The sequence below is a fragment of the Podarcis cretensis genome (assembly GCF_951804945.1).
Source record: "Podarcis cretensis genome assembly, chromosome: 4".
Taxonomy (NCBI): domain Eukaryota; kingdom Metazoa; phylum Chordata; class Lepidosauria; order Squamata; family Lacertidae; genus Podarcis; species Podarcis cretensis.
In genome coordinates this window covers 69,065,404-69,091,332 of record NC_137173.1, presented here as the reverse complement: position 1 = coordinate 69,091,332, position 25,929 = coordinate 69,065,404, and the positions used below count along the sequence as shown (strand labels likewise).

General features: G+C 41.0%; 1 protein-coding gene across 2 annotated transcripts in view; it reads left to right on the top strand.

Annotated features, from left to right (window-relative positions):
• The first annotated feature begins 898 nt into the window (after positions 1-898).
• FRMPD4 (FERM and PDZ domain containing 4) overlaps positions 899-25,929 on the top strand; it is a 205,406-nt gene continuing 180,375 nt past the window's right edge. For both annotated transcript variants that reach the window (XM_079972396.1, XM_079972399.1), the window contains exon 1: positions 899-1,268. In XM_079972396.1, coding sequence (XP_079828522.1) covers positions 1,228-1,268 — 41 coding nt within the window. In that variant the 5' untranslated portion in view covers positions 899-1,227. The remainder of the gene's footprint in view (positions 1,269-25,929) is intronic.

The window sequence follows — 25,929 nt, the reverse complement described above, 5'->3', positions numbered from 1 at the left end:
TAATGGGGCCTCCTGCTGCAGCCGTGCAACCGGAGCACGATTTCTGTTCTCATCCTGAAGCAAAGTTCTTCACCTGAAGCACTATTTCTGGGTTAGCGGAGTCTGTAACCTGAACTGTATGTAACCTGAAGCGTATGTAACCCAAGGTACCACTGTAATCGATTACAAGATGCAGTGCAAGCACACCATTTGCATGGCAATGCCCATTAACTTTGGGGGCACCAAGCACCCTCAAATATTTTTTATGGGGGGCACATGGGCACAGACAGGATTTTTGTTAGGGGTCATGTCAGTTAAGTATTTTTATTGATTTTTATTGATTTAGGAGGGGAAGCTTCCCCCCTGCTCCGCTTGGCCCCTAGGAGTTGGCTTGTATGGCGCCCGTTGACTCTCAATCTTGCATCTCCAAGCACAGCTCCATTTTGAGAAGGGGCTCGCTTGCAACTCGCCCGGGGACTTGTTTGCCACGGTGCGAGTGTCTTGCAGCAACAAATGAGAAACAGCGTGTGCCTACGCGAAGTGTCACCACTGAGCAGCCCCCTCCAAGATGGCCTCGCGGGCTGCTATGACAGGGAGAATCCTGCCTCCTCCGCCCCCCCCCCCCATGGAGCAGAAGCCCTGCGCGCCTGAGGGAAGGCAGTGGCGGGCGCGAGGCAGCTGGTGGGCACCGTCGGCAGGTGCACGGGATTAGCAACAGCTGCTGCTTCCCCAGCTGTTGGCTGAGGCTCCGGGCCGCGCGAGGCGCCTTTTTTTCCCGCCCCCTGAGAGGAGGCTACTCGCTCGCGCCACAGCGAGGAGCCTGCCGGCTTCGTTGCTGCGCCGAGCGGGCCTCTGCGCAGACGCGGAGGCGCTTCCTCCCTTCGCCTAGCCGGCCTGACGCCTCGCCGGCTTAGCCCCAGAGCTGGCCGGGCTGACGGGGGCGCGCGTGCGCGGGGAAGCAAGCAAGCAGCCCAGGCGGCGGCAGCGGCAGCAGCAGCAGCAGTTTCATTGCTATCGATGGTGCCGCCGCTGGGAGATGCTGCACGCTCAGCTCGCGGCCGGAGGGGGGTAGCAGCAGCAGCAGCAGCAGCAGCAGCCACCGCCACCGCCTTCGTCGCCAGCTCCTTCTACCGAGGCAAGGATTGCTGCTGGTGCTGGAAGAGAAGAGCCATGCCTCCCCTCCTTCCTGGCATGGAGTGAGCGGGCGAGCGGGACACGAAGCGAGGCAGAGCTCCGGCGGCTGCATGGATGGATGTGTTTAGCTTTGTCAAGATTGCCAAGCTCTCCGGGTAGGTCCTTCCCTCTCTTCACTGGGTCTTTCTTAGGTTGTCTCGAATTCTTTCAGCTGCTGCTGCTGCTGCCTCCTCCTCCTCCTCCTCCTCCTCCTCCTCTCTTGGTCTCTCTGGTCCATTTGGGGCGATGCTGGGCGTTTGGCGCTGGAGAAACGGAAGGGAGTGAGAGGTGAGTCCGCGAAGCCCCTTCAACTTCCTCGCCGCTCCAGCGGAGGTCCTGCGTTTGCTGGCGGAGGGCGCCCCCTCCCTCCCTCCCCCCGCCCCAGGCTCCTGTCATGCAGCCAGAGGCTCCCTATGTGCGCTGCATGGATCATCATGTTGACGATGCTCCTCGACAGGGGAACGTGGGATCGGGGGGCTTGGACAGTGGTGTCAGAACTCTTTGGCTGAGCTCCAGGTGTAGGTCCTCTTTAGTTCGTGGGCCATTCTCGCACCAGCACTCCAGAAGCTGGTAGGGTGACCCTAGGTGGAGAAAGCCCCTCCCCAGCCTTAATTGAGATGCCCTGAAGACCTGCTTGGATGAGAAGGAAAGTGGATCCACAATTTTACGGAAAGCATTATATAGCTTTTAGAAATCTTGTGAATTAACTTGCAACCTGGTTGCAACCTGATTGCAACTTGCAACCTGGCTACTTGCAACCTTGTTAACTAGCTACCCCCAACTTGGTTACTGAACTATGGTGGTGCTCCTTGGTTATCAAGCTGGCATTAGTAAATTAGAAATGTTGCGCACTAAGAGTTGTGTGTGTTTTTTTAAGAGAAGATGTGTACCAATGCTCATGCCTTTCAGTTCTGCCTTGCATTGGTACCAGCTGATCAGTGATGAGGAGTTAATTGTGTCCTTACTTAGCACAGCAGGTGGAAAATGCATCTTTCCAGAGGATGAATTTATGTGTCTGATACATTCCACCTCCCTATGCATAGATATCTCTTCTCTTCTCCCAATAGTAGCTGAATGTTGATCTATTGCTGTAGAAAGGAAAGCTCTTTAGAGAAAAGTTAGGCCTAGGGCTACACAGAGATATGCATGCACAAGGAAGCTGAGACCATTGAAAGCCATTTCCTTGTGGTTAAAAAACAGGACTAGGCTTTCTTGGGAAAAAGGTGTTATGGAAACCACAGACATTCTCAAGGTTGTGGTGTGATAGTGGTCCACCACTTTCATGGTTTTTGATAAGGATAATCTTACTAAAGAGTTTACTTTAGATTGCAACACACTCCGAGTTGCTACTATGTTCATATATGCTGGTTAACATGCCATATTTACCACTGGTCTTTATCCATTTCTGAGGTTCTGACTGGAATGAGATGTAGTCAAAGAAGAAAACTCTTGTTGCAGAAGTACAGTGGTACCTCTAGTTATGAACTTAATTCGTTCCGGAGGTCCATTCTTAACCTGAAACTGTTCTTAACTAGAGGCGTGCTTTCGCTAATGGGGCCTCTTGCTGCCGCTGCACCACCGGCACACGATTTCCGTTCTTATCCTGGGGCAAAGTTCTCAACTCGAGGTAACTCTTCCAGGTTAGCGGAGTTTGTAACCCGAGGCGTTTGTAACTCGAGGTACCACTGCAAAAAGCAGATACGTTATATCTTACAGGTTGTGCACCTGCCAAATTGACAAATGTTTCCTTTATAGTACAGTGTGTACTAAAGTTGGAAAATGCCACAGGTGTGAAACCATATTAAGCCAAGTTGCCTCTCCAGTAAAAGCAACAAAAAAATCCATTGTCTTTATAAACGCCCCCCCCCCCAGTATTTTCAAATTATTTCTACCCAAAATATCCCCATTACATCTTCCTGTGTCAATTGCTAAGGTTTTTAGCTATGTGGTTGACCTAACCCATCTCAGAAGCTACTTTGGTATATTATAAATGGCCTTCAGAGGGTGAGGTAATAATCAGGTTTGAAGCTATACCGCTCATGTGATATTTGCAAAGTTGCTTAACGTTATGAAAGAACCTGACCTATGATGTGCAACCTTATGATAGTGGGTTATATCCATTTTATTATTTCAGAGTCATAAATGATAATTATAACACTTATCATGTGTATAATGGAATGCCTGATCCCGTCCTAAGACTTGCATACATACTCTAAAAATCTACAGATAGAAATACATCAGGGGGGAAATTTAGATGTATAAATTGACTCCTAAAATACATCTGGTATTCCTTGTTCAAGAAGTATAATATTTTATGATCATCAAATTTGATGGTGGTGGTTAATAGTGCAATCATCTGAATTTGAATAATGGGGATCAACTGACTAAAAATAGGATGAAAATCCAGAAAAGGACGAGAGAACTTGGAGGTAGAGGGGAGCAAAGGAACGATGAAGAGGTGGGGGACAGCAGAGACCTGACTGAAGGAGAGCAAATGAGATGGTGGGGGAGGGGCAAAGAAGAATGATGGAAGCAAAAGTTCTATGGGAGGAGGACTTGAGACAGGGGAAGTCGTGGGAAAATGTGGGGCAAAGTCGTCAGGAAGTATGAACTGAGGGTGACACTTGCCTGTCAGATCAGAAATAGTCTTTTTATGGCCATGTTTCCATGAACACACACTTCCATAATTTGGGAGACATTTTGATAGTTATTCCTTTTTGTGTGAACGTCAAAATTCTAAGCATACTTACTTTGACATAAATTTAATTTAAATCAGTGGGACGTATGCTCACATAAGTGCGTGTACAATTAGAATTCTAGTTTGTTCTCAGGCTTGTACATGGATTCAGATGTGAGACTGATCCCTCACAATGCAGTTATCCTATACATATTTAGATGGGAGAAAACAGATGCAAGATTATGCTAACCCGTAAGGCCTATTTCTAATTTTCTGTGCATGAAACACATTTAATAATAAAAAAGCTGATGAATTGTTCTTTAAGACACAGGATCACTTCAAGTGATAACTATTATAGTCATGGCATTAGAAGGTCTATCAGTTGACATCCTATGCCCTTTTAAAATGTGGGGTTTTTTTTTTGCAGGGAGGGGTTATTGGATTGTTGTTTGTATTTTGATTATGGATTTTGTGGTTTTATATTGTGATTTTATTCTGTAAACTGCCCTGAGACCTGCGGGTATAGGGCAGTATATAAATTTAATAAATAATAAATAAATAAATTTATCAATTACCGTGGAAAGTCTTCTTCATATGCAGGAGCACCTGTGAATTAGGATAAAAACTTCCGTATGTGAACTGGTTGTGTTCATCTACAAATATCAATATAGGTCTAACTAAAAATGGTCTCTTTTTTGCCTAAAATTTTAGCTTTGTTAAGTGTTGTCTGGTGGTGTGGAGTACAAGATTGTTCCTTACAGGCAGGCTAATTCAAATTACTTGAACTCAAATGCATTGGTTTTTAATGAAGCTTACTCCCAAGTTTCTGTGGAACTTAAGCAGCAGACCCTTATTTTTTTTAGGATAGTTGATCTGAGATCTTGCCGTCTTCTATCATTTCATGGGTAGTTTTCTACCATTTTAGGACCATAAAACAGGAAGGTTTTTTTCTGTAGCAAGTTGTGATGAATACAGTTGCCTTTGTGTCACATTGCACATGTTGCCTTATGTCAAGTCAAATTGTTGATCCATCTAGTCTAGAATAACAGCAACAGTCAAGGATTTTAGACCAGAGACTTTCCCAGTTCTTACTGGTGATGCCAGAGATCAAACATAGGACTTTCTGCATACAAACCATGTGCTCTGCTACTGAGCTATGGAGATTGATTGATTGATTGATTGATTGATTAAGTAAATAAGTAAACAAACAAACAAACAAACAAACAGTGTGCATGTATGCGAACATGTTTTAAGTACTGTAAATGCTCCCCCCCCCATGGCCCAGGAATAACTTCACAACTGATCGCATTTTATTTTTCTGCATAATGGAATTAACCACATATCATCTTTTGAGGGAACATAATGCTAATTTCAGTGGCCAATTTGCTTGTGTTTGGATTTATAAAATTGTTTCTATTAAAAATAAAATAAAATGTGTCTTTAGAGAAAGGAAAACTGCTGATGGAGTTAATGACTTGACACAGGGAACAAAACCTGTGTCAGATGCCCCCTTGATGTCTCTGGAAGCAGAAGTGGTTTGGGGTGACCCCCTTCCCGCATTCAGTTGTTTTGAAAGCCTTCATTCAGACATGTCAATATTCTGGACATAATTAAGCTTTGTGAATACAATTGAAATTGGTAGTTGATTGCCTGCCCACACATAATTAATACTTAATTAATGACCCAGTAGTGACTCAAAAAAAGAAGAAGAAACAACTTTTCCAGTTTATTAGTTTTCCCAGGTGGAACGGTTGTTTATAAGCTGCTGTAGCAGCACCAATGCAACTTCTCTCTATAGATACAAGCTAGGGAGTTTTGATGAAAGATATATTTTGTTACATAGATTGCACTGTTAAAGTCCTATCACGTGGTTTGTTTATTCAGAGGTAAGCTCCATTGAGTTCTGTTGAACCTACTTCCAGGAAATTGCATGTAGGATTGTAGTTTAAATCTACAATCCTATGCTGAGTTATTTACGTGGGAGTTAGCCCCAAAGAATGCAATGGGACTTGCTTCTGAGTAGTTGCTGTTTATGCTGGATTTATCTTGAAGCATTTCTGTCTCCAGTTGCTAAATAAACTACACACACATTACTTGTTAAACTGAAGAAGTGCTCTAGAATGCTCAACACTGAAGCTTTGCACATGTAGCATAACATTCTAAGTTGTGTTTTGTTGGTGTACCATATACCTTATGTTGTATTTAAAGGATAGTGAAGATAAAGCCTTTAATTGTATTTGTTAAAGTTGTGGTGCCAAAACTTTTTGTGAAGCTAAAAAATGAAAAACAAGACCTTTTTTGTAGTGACTCCAAGATTACAGAACTCCCTTTCCATGGAAGTGTAGAACTCTGCAGATCTTCAGCTGTGCAAATCTTTAAGTGAGCTTTGGAAAATTATTTCTTTTGGGCTGCTTTTTCCTGACTTAGACTTTTATTTTATGAGCACACATAAAAGAACTTTTTTTGAATGTTTAATTTTTCAGCTGCTAGAATATCTACAGATGCTTTATTTTGAACTGCTCTGTGTTTTCTTTTTTGTGTTGCCACCTAAAATTCTCTGGTATGTTTTGTGTTTTTCTTATATGGAAGCCATTTTGTGTGAGTGGTGCTTGAAAACATGACATAAATAAGTTTATAAGCAAATTCAGCCCCAAAGGGCTATGTTGTTTAGCCTTCTTTCATTTCCACATACTTCTGTCACTCAGAAGTTGAGAATAGGTCTTCTGCAATGCTAGAAGGGGACATATTTGACCAGTGACTTTGAACTAACTGGGATTTTACTGCCAACTTTGTGTGCCATTTGGTTCAAGCATTATATGATAGCATTTAAATCTAGCCTGGCCATTATGGAATGTTTGATAAAGAGGGGAAAGGGTTGCATGGGATTTGCTGGATTTTATTCAGTGTAGGCATATGCCAGGAAAGAGCTTGGTTCTATTTAGGATCAATTTGTTCTGCACTTAGCACTGTTAAATTGACCAAGACGATTTTAGTGCTAAGGGTGCTTTTCATTGCCTGTAACATGGAGACACTTTGAAGGTAGGTTTTTCTTATTTAGTGTCATTTTCAGTTATTATGGTATGCCAGCCAATTGTATTTTAAGCCTGAGCCTGAAATTATAAATGGATTGTAGATATTCTCAGGTCTGCTGGAAAGAATTGATGTTCTATTGCATTCTCAACAATTTTCTGAAATAGGGATTACTGTGTATATCACAATTTAGCATCTAAGTGATGAAAGTAAAAAAAAAGCCAGAGTGGATACATGTAAAGATCCGCTCTTTATTCTCTAAACTGACAGTGCATTACTATGTATAAAGTGAATTAATGCACAAGATCAAATATGAAAAGGTAGAAAAAAGGGACTCTTCAAACAAGTAGGGCTACTATTTAGATATGTTTATATACAGTTGAGGGACATCATTGCTTAAAGAGCCTTCCTTCTCTTGTCTGCAGTTTCCTTGGAGTAACATGCTCCACAGCACCTTATCCAATTTATGGTGGCATGAGCGGCTGTGGAATAGGGCCACAAAATTATGCATGGGAGCTCGTTCTCTGTTGTGTATGTGTCTAATGTTGCATGATTGTAGAGGAAAACAATGTAATATGGGAGTGGAACACCATAAAATGCAGTATGTACAGCTCTTGGCATCTCTCTACACCAATCAAATGTATGCAAGATAAGCACATGACCATGCACAAAAGCACCAACTGGCTAATATCTAAGCAGAGGATCTCCACTGCTAAGAAGAATTGGGAAGGGAAATCACTTTCAGTTAGAACCTATACGGTGCAAGCTTTTTCAGAAGTCCCCCTGAGCTGAACTGAAATTCCCCTGAGTGTGCTTAAGAGTATATACTGCAATGGAAACATCATAAAATATGCTGACCAATCCTTCAATAAACTTTTACAAATGCTTTAGTGTTTTCTGGAACTCAACTTCAGTCTTTTCCTAGTTTAGAAGATAGCTGAGATAAATGTGAATAAATAAAAGTAACAACACAATAATTATAAATAACACAGTCCTAACCTGGCCTACTCAGAAGAACATTTTGCTGAATTCAGTGGGGTTTAGGATTGCAGCTTGATAGTTGGATAAGTTCTAAAAACAATAGCATTATTGTTCCTCAAAATTTTATATTTAAATGATAGACGTTGAAGATTTTGGATTGGATTAATAGCAGAGCATGAACAAGCTGATTAGGATCAAACACGTTCAGTAGAATCTTTCATTTCCCCACTTTTTATCAGCTCACCCATACATAAAACTTTGATTTTATTGTGCAATTTGTATATATTTGTATTTGTTTCTCGTCTATGCTGTATGCCACCTTGAATTAATGTAGTTGAAATGTGTAATATATAACTTTAAAAAATATTTAACTTAATTAATCAATTCATAAACTAACCCTCATATTATAAATCTACTAACATATCTTTAATTGAAGTGTTAGGCCTATTTGTAAACATGGTGAGTTTCCTCAAGTGCCAGAAGATGCAACATTTGTTAAAAAGTGTAAAATATAATATATATTGAAAGTAGATGTTAATTTTCATAATCCACAGAGGAAGAAGGCAACAACCCTAAGGCAGAAACTTAGAAGGATGAGAGAAGCCATACTGTATACTTTTGGCCTTGGGGCAGTTATGTTCTTCTGGAACAATTTTACTGCTTGGGTTACAGTGTGTAATTAATTTTAAGGAAAAGACAACTAGACAGAAGAAATTTTACTATTGAGTTCAGCAGAACAGCTGAATGCAAAATAGAACCAAATTCATCTTCTCTACAGAGCTGGGTCAAGATTGCAAGCAGTATGGCTGTAACCATCACAGATTGTATTTATTCAATAGCATAGCTTTGGAAATCAATACAACCCTTGCCAGACACTTTGAACTGGAAGCAGAGGCAGATTTAGGGCAGCACAACCGGTTCCCCAGCACAGGCTACAGGGGCCAATGGGCACTGCCTTGCTTCTTCTCAAAGCCTAGTTAGCACTTACGCAGTTCTGGAAAGGAGGTGTGAGGGCACTATGACCCTGCCAGAGCCTCACTCCTCCTTTCCAAAGCCTGGCGCCTCCCTTACCCGACTCTGGGAAGGCAGCTTTGGGATGGGTGAGGTGTGTATGTGTGTCAAATATTGGTCTTGCACAGGGCGCTATATTACCAAGGTCCACCCCTGCTGTATTGAACGCGTTATCAACTGGGTTCATAATACTAATACAAAAAGTTTACTCATGCAATATAAAACAGTCAGTCAAACAGTCATTCCATTTGATGTATGCCTGTAGGTCTGAAAACCATGTCCCCAAACCTCAAGTGTTAATGCACTGTTTGCATTCCAGACATCTGAACCGTATACGGTTGTCAGTGTAAGATCCTCATATAAATTCATTCTTTGAGGTCTTGGGGTGCCTTTCCTGTTTTATGAATGCAATCCTAAATACAGTTGTTGGAGAGTAACCTCCCGCCCCAAGCTCAGTTGCTTCTAGAGTTGGGAAGGCCTGGAAAACCCCCAGAAAAATTGGCCTTCCCATCTCTAGTTGCTTCCCAGTAAATATGCATTAGATTATGCTTCCTGTGCAGTACAACAGAAGGTTGTTCATTGCTTATTTGTTTGGAGGGCTGAAAACATTTTACTTATGCTACCACTTCATGTAGATTATGAGGTTTCTGCTACTCTCATATAGATTATAGGAGGTATAGCCCACGAAAAATAAGCATCCAACACTTCCATAATATGCAGCTAATCTTCAAAATTGTGCCCTCCCTACTTTTTCTGCTTACCTGCTAATGCACATGAGTCCCATTCTCATGAATTTCTCCACTTGGACACAGTTTTTTGGGACACCTTATTCAGAACAAGTCTATTGTGTTCTCTGTTGAGTTGGTGGGGATTTTGGGTAGTATGTTGACAGGAATAGTTGTTTTCATCTTTAAAAACTGTTGGAAGCACAAATGTATTGAGCATGCTATAGAGAAGAATCTGGTATTACCATCCATAGTATAGGCTGATCCATTAGAGTGAATGAGGGAGTGCCCCACCAATGTTGGTTTGCCCTTAGCCACCCACACCTTCCTGCCTTTTTACTTACAGCCAAACCTTAGCTGTCAACTTCCTCATCTCAGTGTTGCCCTTGTAGAACATAGCAGGGAGGGGGAATGGAGACAAAACCAGAATTATTTGACTCCACCTGTCATTGGCTCTGGCTCCATCTACTGTTAGCTGCTGTACTAGTCCCAGTGGCATCAACACACCCTAAATATTTCTTCATTATCTAATGATTTAAGACCTGGGATGGGGCAGGGGCGAATAGGATGCTCTTTAAACAGGAGATTTTCTTGTTAAGTACTAGGGATTAATGAGTTTCTCTTTCTGAAGGAGCTGGGGGGATTATTATCCTGTTGTCTGCAAAGGAAATTGCTACTAGAAAATTTTGGAGCTTCCACAACAGGGCCAAATAATGATTATGAGCAAAGGAAGAACATCTCTCAGGTGAGGAATTGCTTTATGATAAAGGCATTATAAGTAAAGTTTCAGGGTGCAAATGCTGTTTTCTTTTAGCAGCACATCTGCTAGATACAACCAGTTTCTTCTAGGTTTTACTGCAATTAGCGGACTTCAAAAGCTTGAAAGAGGGGGAAATGGGTACATTGTTCTTGTAAATTCAGGTAAAAAGGTGAAACAGTTATGAAGAAGGAAGCTGTTAGAAAGTAGGACTGCTTGATAGAATACATGTGGGGTAGGGGTAAGAAGCTCACTAAATTCCCCATATCTTCAAGGAATTATTCCTTTTAGTCTTGGTAGAAATTATTTGGAGACTCCAAATGAGACTCCAGAGACTTTTTTTTTAATATATTAAGTCCATTTTTCAAGGAAACTGTAGATAAAAAATTCAGTTCCAGATATGCCATATGAAACTTTAATTGGAATTTTTATGAACGAGCCAAAGTAGGGCTTAAGAAGGTATGAGTCACCAATAACTGGGAAAAGTTATTTCTGGTTTGACTTTGAATTTCGCATCATTTTTCATCAGTGCTTGTTAAAAACATTTTCTTTCACCTTTGTTCCATAGCTTGCGCCAAACTTTGATTAATAAAGTTATACAAAAAATCTCACTCACTTACAAATTATTTAAGAATTACTCATTGCACATCTTACCTTAAAATGTGCACAACCCTTTAATGTAGGGTTTCCGAAGGAAATGTGAAGAGTTGTTAAACATTCTGTGGGATGCTTCCTCTTTTTGTGAGAGACACCTAAAGTATCTTGGATGGATCCTTGAACAATTGTTTTCGGGGGGGGGGGGATTATTGTCAAAGGATATTCTGCCTCTTCCATAGGTGGTTTGGCCCACTGATCTTTTGTTTCAGTGAATGTGTGACTCCTAGAATCTATATGGTTGCTAGACTAGAATTGCTATTGTTACTGTAATTCTTAAATTATTTCACAGTGATATGTGAACTTCCTTGCACCCCAATCTCTCTCCCATTGCTGGGGTGTGGAAAGTGTGTACCGATCTTTCCATTAAGGAGCTATTGCTAAGGATAGTATAACTGTCACGAGGGCTGCTGGACAGCTAAAAGAGGATTAGGAGGTCCTGCAGCCAAACTATTGTGGTCTTATGGCACTTTTTGAGACTTTTACAAATAATTTTAACCCAAGTGCTATGTGTGACTTGCAAGGTTCGGAAGGCTTTATAAAAGGTGAAGAAATCCAAGAATGTTACTTATGGCAAGGACTTTTCTGAGACACTGCTTCTTTTCTCTTTTTCATCTGTAGCAAATTGTTCTAGTATAGTGTGTGTGTGTACATTTAGATATTTCACTAGCAAATTCTATGTAAGTTTACAAACCCTGGTAAATGTGCTTCAACTCAGTGGGAGTAAGTTCTGTTACAGCTTTGTGTGCAGCTTCCATTCATGTACCTTGTTTTTTTCTACTGTCACACTCTACTATGGTTTTTAAACCCTAGGAGAAAGGGAGCTTAGAAAGATTTGCAATCCAGTGCATAAGGGTGCTGATGCAAAAATCTAGCAAGGGATTGATTTTTAGGATTGCCTTAACCATCTTAGCTTCATATAATATACAGTAAAGTACTTACTACGATATTTCATGCAGATCATTACAAAGAACATTAATGCTATAAGTACTAAAAATATAGTCTATGGTTTTTAAGATGAATTCCTCATGTTCAGCATTATCTAGTCAAATGGATGAACCAATCAGCAGCTACCCATATGTGTGTGTGTGTGTGTGTGTGAGAGAGAGAGAGAGAGAGAGATCAGGTTTTTGTTTGTTTTGCCCTAGTGCTGTTCTATTTTATCACTGATCAAATTACTTTTTGCAGGGAACTGTAGATGTGCTAGCTAAAAATGGTGGTCATAGTCATGCCTGGAGTTGATTGTGTGATGGCATAAGCTTAACTTCTAAGGCATAATTCTGTGGTGGGATTTTGCTAAAATTGGATAGGGGTAGAAAAGGATAGGGGAGATCTTAGGAGCATAGCATTTTTTATGAATCTCATGATCACTGGAAGTGTCATCCTGGCCTTCTGTAGATTCTAAAAATTACTCAAATATATTTTAACAAAGTAGATGTACCCGTGCATCACATTGTTTAGTGAGATGTGTATGAGGCTAAGCTAATATTAGGCTTGCACATTCTAACCACCTCTCTTCTCCTCTCGCCTGGTTATCAGGAGGGTTCCAAAAGCTTCCATGTTTACTCAACAGCGTCTTGTTGTGTTGTCTAAATCAGCAAATTGTGGTTATGATGAACTGGGGGGAAAGTCACTGTAAAACCATGGTTTAGTGTTATACCTCAGCATGGACATTATCTTTTTCTCTGGAAGTAGGATGCAGGAGATGAGTGTCTTAGTAGAACACAATGTATGTTGGATTGGGTGTGGAAGCTTAGCTGCTCAATTCACCTTTGTTACTTAGTTCTATACTGATAAAGCAAGCTGGGTGGCCTGGCTATGAAAGGAAAATATATGCGTGGCCAATAATTTGAAATAAACTTTCAGCATGCTATTTTTCAGTGTCAAGATTAACTACTGTTTCTACTTCACTTTGGTTCTTGTGTGGATTTATATATGTTGAAATATATAACAAATATTTTATGTCCCTAGTTCAGGGAAGGGGAACCTATGGACCTTCAGGTGCTATGGTCGAATTCCAACTCCTGTCAGCCTCAAACAGCATAGCCTGGGCTAAGGATGTTGTTGTCCAACAACATCTGGAGAGTCACAGGTACCTCATCTCTGCCTTCCTCCTCTGTTTCCTGCTTCTTATTTCAACTGTTTTCTCTTACAGACCTCTGGTAATGAATGCACCTTTGATACTGCATACAAATGCTATGTTAAACATGCCTCTTGTGTCTAACTGAATGTAATCCCAAAGAAATACAGATTTTGTGTAATGGTACTTTTTCAGAAGTAAGCATTATATTTGTATAATATGGATTTTATCACAGGTGATTTGAGGAAACAACTTTGTGAAATTTCATCCTATTTGAGGAAGTTAAAACCTTCATGATAGAGTAGCTTGAAATCTCACTTTGTTTCATCAGCATCTTTTTATTTTTCCATTAGTATATAGAATTATATATTAAATTCCATTAAATTCCATTAAATTATAGAAATATATTTTCTATAAACATCATGGCCTGGTTGGGCTTTCCAAGGCTTTCCTTAAACCATAATATAATGTGCTTTTAAAAAATGCTATCAGTTTGTTCACTGTTACAGGTCATTATTATGATTATGCATGTCATGATTATGTACATCTGATGACATGGAAGATAATGTTAACAGTGAGAATTTGACTGCATTCTCTGCAGTCATCTGTGTAGTTGTATGAATGAACATATTTTTCATTTTATGGAAAATCTATTTCTTCCATTTATGCTGCTACTAATGTTTTTATGTTTAAATTCATGACCTATTAGTCTCATTATAGCAGGCCTGTCCTGGTATTGCACCAAGCCAATTGTATCTTGCCAGCCATGTATTGTGACAACCAGATTCTTAATACACACCCATTTTGAAATCCTAGAAAAGCCCCCATTTGGGTATTATGGGTTGAATGTTGTGCTAACCTGCATTACAATAAATGATAAATATGGTGTCTGGATATTCTGGCAGGGTCTCTTATTTGTAACTTGAATTCCAGTTGCTCAACATCCCAACCCAAATGACAGCTAAAAATGCAGTTCCCAAGTCACATTGTTTCCTCTAGTGTCAATTAATTTCTTTTGCTTCTGATATCTTTGAATACTGGTGCTATCTGCCTTGTTCTATGTAATGATAGTGCATAGGGATGCTCTGTTTTTAATGTGTTAAAAGAAACATTGTATATTCTGTCCTATATACATTTGCCTGAGAGTGAGTACCTTTGAACTGAATGGGGTTGAATTCTGAGTAGATATTTATAGGTTTGCGCTGCCAATAATACAACTTCAGAAAAAGGCACAGGCCAGGGAAGTGGGGATTGATTCATTTATTTTCATTCATTTGTTGGCAATATCCAGTAGCTACCTGTCCCTCAAGCAATTACATTTCATATGATGGACACAATACTAGTTGGTGTGTGAAGTGGGGTAAAGTGCCCTTTCTGCAATATAAAATTCTGTGTTATAGGTAGTTGCAGAATGTGGTGCAGAAGTACTACCTTTGAAGGAAGATGCTCTAATCTTGCAGAATAAATCAGCGAGATCTTCACATTTTATTGTGTGCAAAAACAGTCATGTGGAACAAGTTGCTTTCCTCTCTTTGCTATTTCACTTTTTCTAGTACACTTAACTGCTTGATTTTCTTTCATAGTGCCCTACTTTCTTTGTCCTTCATTAGTTTTTTCCCCTCCTCAGCCCACTCAATCAGCTTTATTCTGCCAAATCTTCATTTCAGCCACACTGTGTAATCAGGATAGCTTGTTAGTTCGTGGTGTTTGTCATATTAATGAATGCTGGAATTTGCTTAGTAGACTAGTATTAATCATCCACCCCTCAAAACATGTGTCCCAAACACAATATGGTATAAGAGGTTGTCTTTTGGGGTGGGGGTGGGGGAGGGAAGGGAAGGTAGACATTCATTATCAGCAACATATTATAACTAATTTGTTGGTGTCACTTGGATATATTCTTTTTGTTTTGTTTGGAAGAGTATCTGGAAGAAAAATCCCATTTGCAATAGAGCCTTCATGGCAATGAGTTCTGTTAGCAAAATGAATTCTCCATGTAAAAGATAGTTTGAAGAGTCATATTGGCATGACTTTTCAGGGCTAGACTGCATGTGATACTTAGTCATGTGTAATTTGTCCCCAGTAAAGTGGAGTTAAGGCAAAAAAATGTGGAAACTGGTACTGGGCAGTGGTATCCTTACCCATTTCTGGGTCGCGTTGGTTTTCCCCAAAATCATGCCTCCCTAGCTGCTTTTTGTTCCCCACAGTCAAAAGCAATCAAAGGGGATGATTTTGAGTGGGGAAATGGCTTAAGGGGAAGGAGACAAGACCTCTCTTTCCTATTTGCATTGGTCAAAGTCACTGGGAACAAAAGATATGGAACTTAGCATCATCATGGTAGAGTTTGATCCTTGCTGTATATCTGTGGGAATATGGTCATTTGTCCATAAGAGCATGGGCAAAAGTTCATTATTGCAAGGATGATTTCATAGCAGAAAGCATTGCTTGGAGCATGATCAACGCGTGGAGAGCTCATGCCATCCAGTGATTGGTCCACGTAGCATAGCATGATCAACTGCGTGGTCTGGTGTGAGAACATGAGACTAATGTATTGTATTGTCTTTTATCTGCTGACTGAGGCAAAGCTCTCTCCTTGAATTTGTATCTTTTCGTGGACACACAATAAAGGCTGTGCTCCAGCAGCTTCTAAGGAGAGCTGCGGCCAGATTTCTTCAACCCATCTTGGCGTGAGACTGATTATTTACGGATGGCGAGCTGGTTCTCGTCATATATCAAGCTCTTGGAATCTGGCATTTCTGTGCGTTCTGACACTCGTCGCAGTCCTCTGTGCGCCGGAAGTGGTTTAGTTCTGCTGGCCACATGACCCGGAAAGCTGTCTTTGAATGAACGCCGGCTCCCTCAGCCTGAAGCGAGATGAACGCTGCACGCCATAGTCGCCTTTGACTGGACTTAACCGTTCAGGGGTCCTTCACCTTTACCTAGATTATAATTCTCTCATTGATAATTTGATAATTACTCTATATGATTTATGCTGTATTTGCCAGCCGCTTTGGGATTCATTTGAATAAAAAGCGGAATAGAAATATAATAAATCAAAATCAAATCAGTCATTAATTGGCAGTGCTAGGCAGGTGCAGTATATATTTTGGGCCTGTTTAATCATAGATTCAGTTCTGTACCTTTTAAAATATGATAGAGCCTTTTTGAGTACCGTACTTTTCTTTAAAGGAAGGTCGATGTAATGCAGTCGTTCTTGCTGTAATAAAATTCACTGTGATCCTTATGTATTTTCTTATGTTGGAAGCTTCTTTCAATAGGATGCATTTTAACAGCAAGACAGGTTTCCTTCTCGTACAGTTTTTTACGTGGTAGCACCTGCATATTCTAGCCTAGGCCTTTCTAAAATTTCACAGAGCAATATAGGAATTGTTCTCTCTTTTCACTGCTATGGGCGTCTAAAACCTGCAGAAATAGCTTTTCTAGTAGATTGGAAAAGATAATAAATGTTCACAGTTACTGCAGGACAAGGCCAAACAAAATGCATCTGATTCCAAATCGAACAGCACTCAAAAGAACATAGCTGTCAAAATATTTGACAGTTTTTACGAAAAGGACTTGATAGTACCGGAAAACATTGCTTTCTGAAAATAGACCTCTAGTGAAGCATATCACCCTAATTGAAAAGTAAAAAAGGCGAACAACTTCTACCCTCAAGCTTTTTGATGTTTGAGTCAGTTCAGATAAAAAATCTGTTTTCTCTGCTTATTTAAGACGTATTTGAAACAGAGCAGAGAATTGCTTTTAATTTCTGATAGAAAAAATGTTATCAAGAATTACTTAAGGTTGTTTTTGTTTTTGTTTTTTTTTGCTTTTATTTAGCTGCTGATAAAGAGAACATTTATCAGCATTTATAACAATAAATTTGGCATAGCCAGTGGAGCTTGGGAATATTACTGGTTTGTTACCCATCTGTCAGCAGTAGGTGATGGGGCAGAGTCCAAAAAAGAAGCCAGTCAAGTTTGCTGCTTTCAGGTCTGGCGTTGAGGCAAACCTTCATTTCTGTTAGCACTCAGCAACACTTTAATTCTATATTTAAGATCACTTGAATAGGGAGCAGCTTTTTATAATATTATGTTTGATTTTAAGTTGATTTATGGTTGTGGTTGATTGTGGTTTATTTAAAAGGCCTAAGTTGTAGAGTATAAAAACAGACTATTGAGTTGGGGGGGGGAAGAGAAATAGCAGCAGTAGTATTATTTGGACTCAAAGTCCCTCACCAATAATCTCTGTTGGTAAAATAATGCACTTCATTGGCGCTCTGGGCGGTATCCAACTAAAGTGTGAGAGGAGCAACCTCTGCTTGCACAATGTACTCTCGTCTCCCCGTGTGCACCTGCACCATGCCCAGATCTGCTCCAGAGGGAGATTTCTCTGGATGGGAGAAAACCCAGGACATATTTAGGAGGCGCATGAAGCGAGGGGTAAAGGGAAAATACTGCTATTTTATCTATATGCTTTTCTTAATTCTGATCTGTGACCGTAATAAAGTTCATTCAATACTGTACTGCAAGTGGAAGGCATTCTCATCATGCAAGCAGTTACTTAGTGCAACTTTGGATACAGTCCTATATTTGAAATATTATACCTACTGAACACGGAGTTTATTATTACAATTACAGGAAATATGGTATTATAAGGAGCTCAAGTTGGTATACATGGATCTCCTCCACCCCACTGTATGCTCTAAAAAGTCCTGTGAGGTAATGTAATGGTTCTAGGGGGTTGCTCATGCGTAAGTTGGCGCCACATCTGGCTGGGTTACCTGGGTGAACCCTTTCTGTCCGGACAGCCACCCATCCGTGGCTGTCTCAGTCGCTGGCAGAATCCATCAGTGGGCGTTTCTTGAACTTCTTCCAGCAAAGAAGTTATTTGACACCCCGTCTCCTCCTCCTCTCCCTGCGCGGAAGTCTTCTGTGCAGGGAGGGTGTGGGCAGCGGAGGACCCGTGCTCTCCCTGCTGGTCTCCTGCGAGGAGTCCTGGAGCCTTCTCTCCGATTCCCCCATCTGCCCCCCTCCTCCACTGGTGCTACGCTGATTTCCTTCCCCAGCGGATGGGCTGCCTCTCTCCCTACTGGGACCCTCTCCGGCATCGCTCTGGAGTCTTCCCTCCGCCTCTGGCTCCAATGGCAGTTCTTTGACAGGTAAGTTTGACTGAAGGACAGGGACTGGCCCAGTGTTGCTCCTGGAGCTTCATGGCTGAAGGTGGATTTGAACTCTGGTCTCTCAGTTCCCAGTCCAACACTTCAACTACCATGCTACACTAAAGCTCAGGTCCCCCCTGCTGAAGAGGTGCTTGTGCCCCAAATGTGTTGGGCTTCCTCCTTTTTATTAATTTTATTAATGTTTTGAGTACTACATTATTTACATGTTTCAAACAAACTTTAATAAACAAAACTCCAGAGTAGAGAAACTTCAGTGGCATGATGGCTGAGCTAGCACTTTCTTTCTCATTTTTATGAAGTTTGTTACATTCTTTAAGTGTCCTTGTACTGTCAGTCTTAGTATGAGAAACAAAACTGCATTCTGGACCAAGTAGATATCATATAAACAACATATATGTCTGTGTCTCTGTAGTGGCAGCTTCCCAAAGTTTACCATTCCCGAGATTTATAGTAAAAGTCTTGTTGCTCTTTTGTTGTTAATATGAGCCTGACAGCAACTAATATTACTTTAATCAAGTCTTTAAATGCCAAGCTTTCCCACCTCCACAAGTAAAAAAATGCAGGGTATTTTTTTGAAACCAGTTCCCTTGACTCATCTGCTGTGCCCAAACTGAGGCCTTAACAGGCATGAGACATTCACTAGTTTGTTCCTGAATATTCCTTTTGGAAATAAAATAACTGAAATGATTAATTAAATCAGTTGACTTGGATATTGATTAATCAGTTGGTCAGTTCTTCATCTGTGACTGGATGAGTGTAATTTAAGTTCCTACACCAGTACAGTCCCTCTTCTTCCCAATTCCTAAATTATATCTCTTGACTGCTTTGTAGAAGGATGGATGATTCAACACAAGTATCAGGAGGTACTGACTCCAGATTAATTTGGATTCCTTGCTTTATATGTCATAAAAGTGCACAATGTGTACACATGTGCATCCTTTGATCCTGACACATCTATTTCCATCCAGACCTTGTCTTTGCTGCCTGGTATCAGATGAATTAACTGATGCAACTAAGATGCTTCCCAGTTCTCTGGCAGTGGTGGAATTCACCCCATTTCAATGTATTGTTCTTTTGTACAGTAAATCACAACCACCCTTTTAGTTTGGAAAATCAAGTTGCTAGTGGAAATTGTACTTTTTGCCAAGGAACAATTTGGTAGATATGCTGTCCTCTTACCTGACTCCTTGGGTAATATCCAATGCTGTGTGAGCACTGTTCCCCTCATGCAATGGGAATGCCCCTCTCCTCTCTTCTCCTCTCCTTGTGATTCCCCCAGTCTTCCCCAAAGGATCCCTAAGTCCTCTGGAGCAGACCTTGAGGGTGTGCATACAGATGCAGGGAAGAGGAGGGGGTGTTCTTTTACACAAGTTAAACAGCAGCATTGGATACAACCCCTTGTGCTTATTTCCCCAACCTACAGTGTTCCATGAGAAGATTATGGGATGTATGTAGTTAGTTATTCTTAGGTATATGATTTAGTTCACTATCATTAAAGACAACTTCAGTATTTGAAGGTAGAAGTAATCACTGCATCTAGCGTAGCATTGATTTTCCTTCAACCTATCGGTAGTAGATTTTTTTAATGGGAGAATAAATGCTCTTGAAAACAGACCACGTAAGAAAAAAAGATAGGAGAACTGTGATGTTAAGGCAGAGAGCACATTGAATTAAGCAACTTATTGTGCTACAGCTACAATTTACAAAGAATGATTTAGGAAAACGATGGAAAATGAAACAGGAAATAGCATAATGGGTTCAATCCAGACTTAATCCACTCCGTTGTCATTTTATAAACGTATTGTGAAGACATATTTACAATATGGTGTATATTTAAGAAGGGGATTCTTTACCATATTGTGCATGAAGTATTAGTTTTAGAAGCACCATGACTAGTCTGTGATCCCTCTGTATGATTCAGTAGGTAGGGCTCAAATCTCTTCATATGTTAATATCTTAATGCTCCATTGAAACAAACTGCCGTTTACTCTTTGTCAAGTGCTATATTTAAGGTCCCTGCCTTGATTTTGCCCTTATCAGCTCACATTCTGTGGGAAGTGTTCTGCAGTTTATAAAACCCTTATTCTTTCAGTGCAATTCAGTTCTTAATGGCAACAAATTAATTGATAGTTGCTTGATTGCCTGATGTTTCCTTGCTAAGCCAATAGATGGAGCACAAATCAGAAAGTGAGATAACTGAGCCTGAACTACTGCCAGGGAAGCTCATGATATGAAAAGCGCAGGTACACATATGAGTGCAACTGAAAGGAATTACAGCTGGCCTGGCCACTTTCCTCCCTTTAATATCTGTTGAGATGATAGATAGATAGATGATGATAGATGATAGATAGATAGATAGATAGATAGATAGATAGATAGATAGATAACATGGAATTCCTGCAACTTGGAGATAATTGTATTCATTCCCTTACTGCAAGAGGGACGCGGGTGGTGCTGTGGGTAAAACCTCAGCGCCTAGGACTTGCCGATCGCATGGTTGATGGTTCGAATCCCCGCGGCGGGGTGCGCTGGCTCGCCAGATGCAGCTTGTCACACTGGTCACGTGACCCGGAAGTGTCTGCGGACAGCGCTGGCTCCCGGCCTATAGAGTGAGATGAGCGCACAACCCTAGAGTCTGTCAAGACTGGCCCGTACGGGCAGCGGTACCTTTAACTTTACCTCCCTTACTGCAACTATGAGTGGTTAAAGATACTAAGTTTGAGTTCTTGTTGCATTCCATTCCATTCCATTTATTTTCAGTTTTGCTCTTGTTGACTTGGTGCTGCTCTATACAGGTTTGAGCAAAGGAATGGACTCTGTTCTCAGATACAGTATGTGCTACAGTCTGTGGTTTGCAGTGGGAAGAAGCATAAATGGGCAGTGCGTGTACCAGATGGGTTCAGAGTCCCCATCAAACATGTGTGCTGGTTGCAACATTGCAGAATCTCATAGAGTGATCTCTCTCTCTTTCATTTCCTCTCTGCCTGTCTCAGCTTCCTCACCATACCCATTCAATTAATACAAATCAGAACTGATTATTTTCTTATGTATTCCTGGGTTCCACCACTTTATCTATTTCCATTTTTCTTCTCCTCTAACCCTCCTTCTCGTCCTCTAGGCTCCTCCAACACCATGGCAACCACACCTCTCTCTCTCTCTCTCTCTCTCTCTCTCTCTCACACACACACACACACACACACACACACACACACACACACAGCAGAAGGCAGAGCAATTCCCAGTGGGGAAGTCCACAGAACAAGAATTGACCTGTACTGTTCAGAAGGCTACATGAAAATAGGCTACTCCACTGCTATTCTGTTGTTGTTGTTTAGTCGTTTAGTCGTGTCCGACTCTTCGTGACCCCATGGACCAGAGCATGCCAGGCACTCCTGTCTTCCATTGCCTCCTGCAGTTTGGTCAAACTCATGCTGGTAGCTTCGAGAACACTATCCAACCATCTCATCCTCTGTTGTCCCCTTCTCCTTGTGCCCTCAATGTTTCCCAACATCAAGGTCTTTTCCAGGGAGTCTTCTCTTCTCATGAGGTGGCCAAAGTATTGGAGCCTCAGCTTCAGGATCTGTCCTTCCAGTGAGCACTCAGGGCTGATTTCCTTAAGAATGGATAGGTTTGATCTTCTTGCAGTCCATGGGACTCTCAAGAGTCTCCTCCAGCACCGCTATTCTAGGCTAATGTGAAAAACACCAGAATCTGAGCATATTTGATAATCAGGCAGACACATGTATTAAGAAGAGCAAAATAAACTGAACATGTGCCCACATGTTTAAAGCATAATTCTTAGGAAAGTGTAGTGGTAGTTTAGAACACTGCATCCACTGTTCGTTAACACATTGGATTGACTGTTACTTTTAAAGGATGTGTGCTGCAGTATCCTGGAGGAAAGTTGATGGTAGACGTTTCTTTATCTTCAAATGGTGATGTTTAACAGCCCAGGCTCTTTCCAAGTAATAGTTAGAAAAGCTCTCTCTAGGCCAGCTATTACCTTTTCATTATCCTTTTTCTAACTGTACGAATGAGTGAGTGAGAGCGAAAGAGAGATAATAAATATTCCCAGGAAGGAATGGTTAAGACCCAAAACATCCATCCTGAAAACACTGTGAGGTTTACATGTCAAAAAATGTTTTATCAGCAGGGATCAATGGAGGTGACACAGGTTAATTTCATATCCTTTGGCACTAATGCACATTGCTACTCAGCATGAAACAGAGTGACAGAGTAGAACATTCGCTTATTTCACTGCTTTGCCTTGGAACAGATAAGATGTAGCTTTATGTGATTTGACCAGATACCCTGATACTTTTGCTACAGTAATTTGCAATTAAGCATAATAAGGTCAGCAAATACATTTAGTCTTATGAAGATTTATTGTGTCAGGTTCAGTAAAATTGAAGGAATGATGGATTGCCTCCTGTCTTGAGGCTAACGTTTTCAGTACCCATTACTTCACATATAAAATGTGATTAAATTGCTGAAGTAAAAAAAATAAAAAAACCCCAGATTCTTAGACTTAGCTTTATGGGACTACAGCATAGATGTCCATCAATCAAATGTACAGTGTAAATAATGCAAAATGCACAGGGACATTTGCTGTGTTCAGATGTATCTACACATGGTCCAGTGTGCTGTTTTCTGCTTTAACTCCAGCTTTCCTTCAACTTTGCTTTCCAGACGGCATGCGTACTTCCCCCAAATCAAATGCTATTTCCTTTTTCTCTTTCACCCTCCTCCTATCCCATGCTCTGCCTTGCACACAGTACCAGATGGATTTTTTTTTTTTTAATTTGAAAATCTGCTCCAGAGAGAATATGAGGAGATATGGTGATTGTCAGAAGGACTAGCCAACCTGCATTGTGCACAGTCCCTTTGGATAAAAAAATGAAGAACGTAGAAAGGCTTGTGTGCATATGAAAAGGTGGGGTGGGGGGTGGTATGGGCTTGTCCTGCCCCCTGTGCTGCTAATGTGTGCCATAGCTACCAGTGTGGCAGACAGCATTGGAAAGGGCTCTACTGTTTATTTTTGATTCATTGTCCTTCCCCTTCCCACAATGGCTCAAGCTCAGGAGAAAGCAAAGCAACGTTCACACAAATCTTTCCTCTGTGTTGAAATAGCAGGTTAAGAAGCTGCATGGTTAGCCTCACCACCTGCCTAGGGATAAGGGAGATATTTTATTCCTTTTAAGGGAGATGTTTTATTCCAAATAAAGGTGAAATACTTGGGCCCTCCTCGTGGACCTTCCATAGGCATCTGATTGGCCACTGAGAGAACAGGATGCTGGAGGAGATGGGTCACGCCCATCTTACATGATCCAGCAGGCTTTTCTTATGTACTGTTCTCAGATTTATTTATTTATTTTACAATCAAGCAGCATGTGCATTTTATGAAATAAATAAATACTTCTGTCCAAACTTCTGTTTGCTTTGTATCTTTCTAATGGATCATTGCATATTAGGCTCCTTGCAGCATCAAAAACTAGAATTGACAATGATGAAATGCATTCTAACACAATCTAAAGACTGTCAAAAGTAGTTGTATGCAATGCCTTCTTGGTAGTTGCACCAGGCCCTGTTGAATGCCCTTCCGTCAGATGTCAAAGGGAGAAACAATCATATGACTTTTCGTAGACATAGGAAGGCTACTGCCCTGTTTTGGGGAGCTTTTTGTGCTTGATGTTTTGTTGAGTTCCTTTATATTTTGTTGAAAGTTGCTCAGAGTTCCTGGGGCAACCCAGTCAGATGGGTGGGGTAGAAGAAAGAGATGATGATGATGATGATGATGATGATGATGATGTGTTGCGGGGCCCTTATGTTTCTGTACACTTTCCAGGTAGGTTGATTAGAGCATACATTCACATTCCTTGCTAAATTTCCAGAACACAACACACAACACCTGTTGATAACCAGATTCCATTACAGAATACTGCTACTCCCTTCTGAAGGGCTGTGTGTAGAGAGAGTCTCCTCCTTTAGATTCCTGGGAGTTTACCTTAGTGAGGACCTCACTTGGAAAATCAACATAACTCAGGTGGTCAGAAAGGCCCAATAGAGACTCCATTTCCTCAGGGTCTTGCGAAAGAATAATGTTAAACAATTGATGTACTCCTTTTACCAGTCCACAATAGAAAGTGTCCTTTCATATTGTATCACAGTGTGGTATGCTGGTCTGACAGCCACGGACAGAAAGTCTCTACAGAGGGTGGTAAATACAGCACATGATCTCATGGGCTGTCCCTTGAGTCTGCTAGATGACATCGCAAGGGATCGTTGCCTTAGGAGAGCAAGAAAAATTCTCAGGGATGACGCACACCCCGGCCATCACCTCTTTAATCTTCTACCTTCGGGCAGGAGTTATAGAAGTATAATCAGTCGTACCAACAGGCTAAAAAATAGCTTCCATCCATGGGCTGTTAGGCTGTTGAACAGAAAATAACATAGAAGAAAAAGAAGAAGAAGAAGAAGAAGAAGAAGAAGAAGAAGAAGAAGAAGAGTTGTTTGGATTTGATATCCCGTCTTTCACTCCCCTTCAGGAGTCTCAAAGCGGCTAACAATCTCCTTTCCCCTCCTCCCCCACAACAAACACTCTGTGAGGTGAGTGGGGCTGAGAGACTTCAGAGAAGTGTGACTAGCCCAAGGTCACCCAGCAGCTGCATGTGGAGGAGTGGAGACGCGAACCCGGTTCCCAGATTACAAGACTACAGCTCTTAACCACTACACCACACTGGCTCTCACGAGGTGGTGTGTTGTTCGATAAGAGATTGAGTGTTGGGGGGGGGGGGAGGGAAGCTCATTTAATTTCATTGTACACAGGTTGTACAATGACAATAAAGGTATTATTATTATGAACCTTGATGTTTTAAGGTCCTCCAATAATTAGGGAGAGTGGAAAGCTCCAGCAGCAGAAGAGGGAATATAATTTGGGTACTACTTCTTAGAATTAAAGAATTAAAGGGAATGTTTCTCCTAGTTACTTGGATTGCAGCTGATCACCATTTAGGGCATAGAAGTGAAATGGTTCCTGTATCTCTATCGCTATACCTATTTTATCCTTTATCATGGTATGAAAGAGAGGCAGTATGGATTGAAGCAATATGTAACTATATTGCTTCATATTCTAATGCTGCTATAGAGTAATGCTCAAACAACATCTTTTATACTAGTGGACATATGGCAGAAGCCCAAAGTGGATAGACTGAAAAGCATTGGAGAAGTCATAAAGAGAGCTGTGTCTAGACAAGGCAGAGTGCACATGTATATAAAATGCAATATTACATTTGTATTTACATATTTCTATGTGGTGATTTTACTCCAGAGACATTTGAAAAAGCATGTTGCATGCCTTGGAAATTCATGACTTTTTTAAAAAAAGTTGGCAGCTCCATGGAAGGCGTAATTATGGCCTCCCTTCTGGAAAGCTAGTCATTACAGTGGCACTTGCTTTTGTTTTGGAGCAATAAAAATTGAAATTAGCTTAAGACAGCAAGGCATCGTTGAGAGTGTCATGCTAATCAGACTCTTAAATTACTACTTTACTGCCCTTCTTTTGTGGATGCTAAGCATAAAAGTAGCAAAGAAGGGGCATTCCAGATGTCTAGAAATGTTTAAACAACCTTAAAGCAAAAGAACTGAAAATCAAAAGAAGGGCAGAGAGCTGAGAGTCATGAT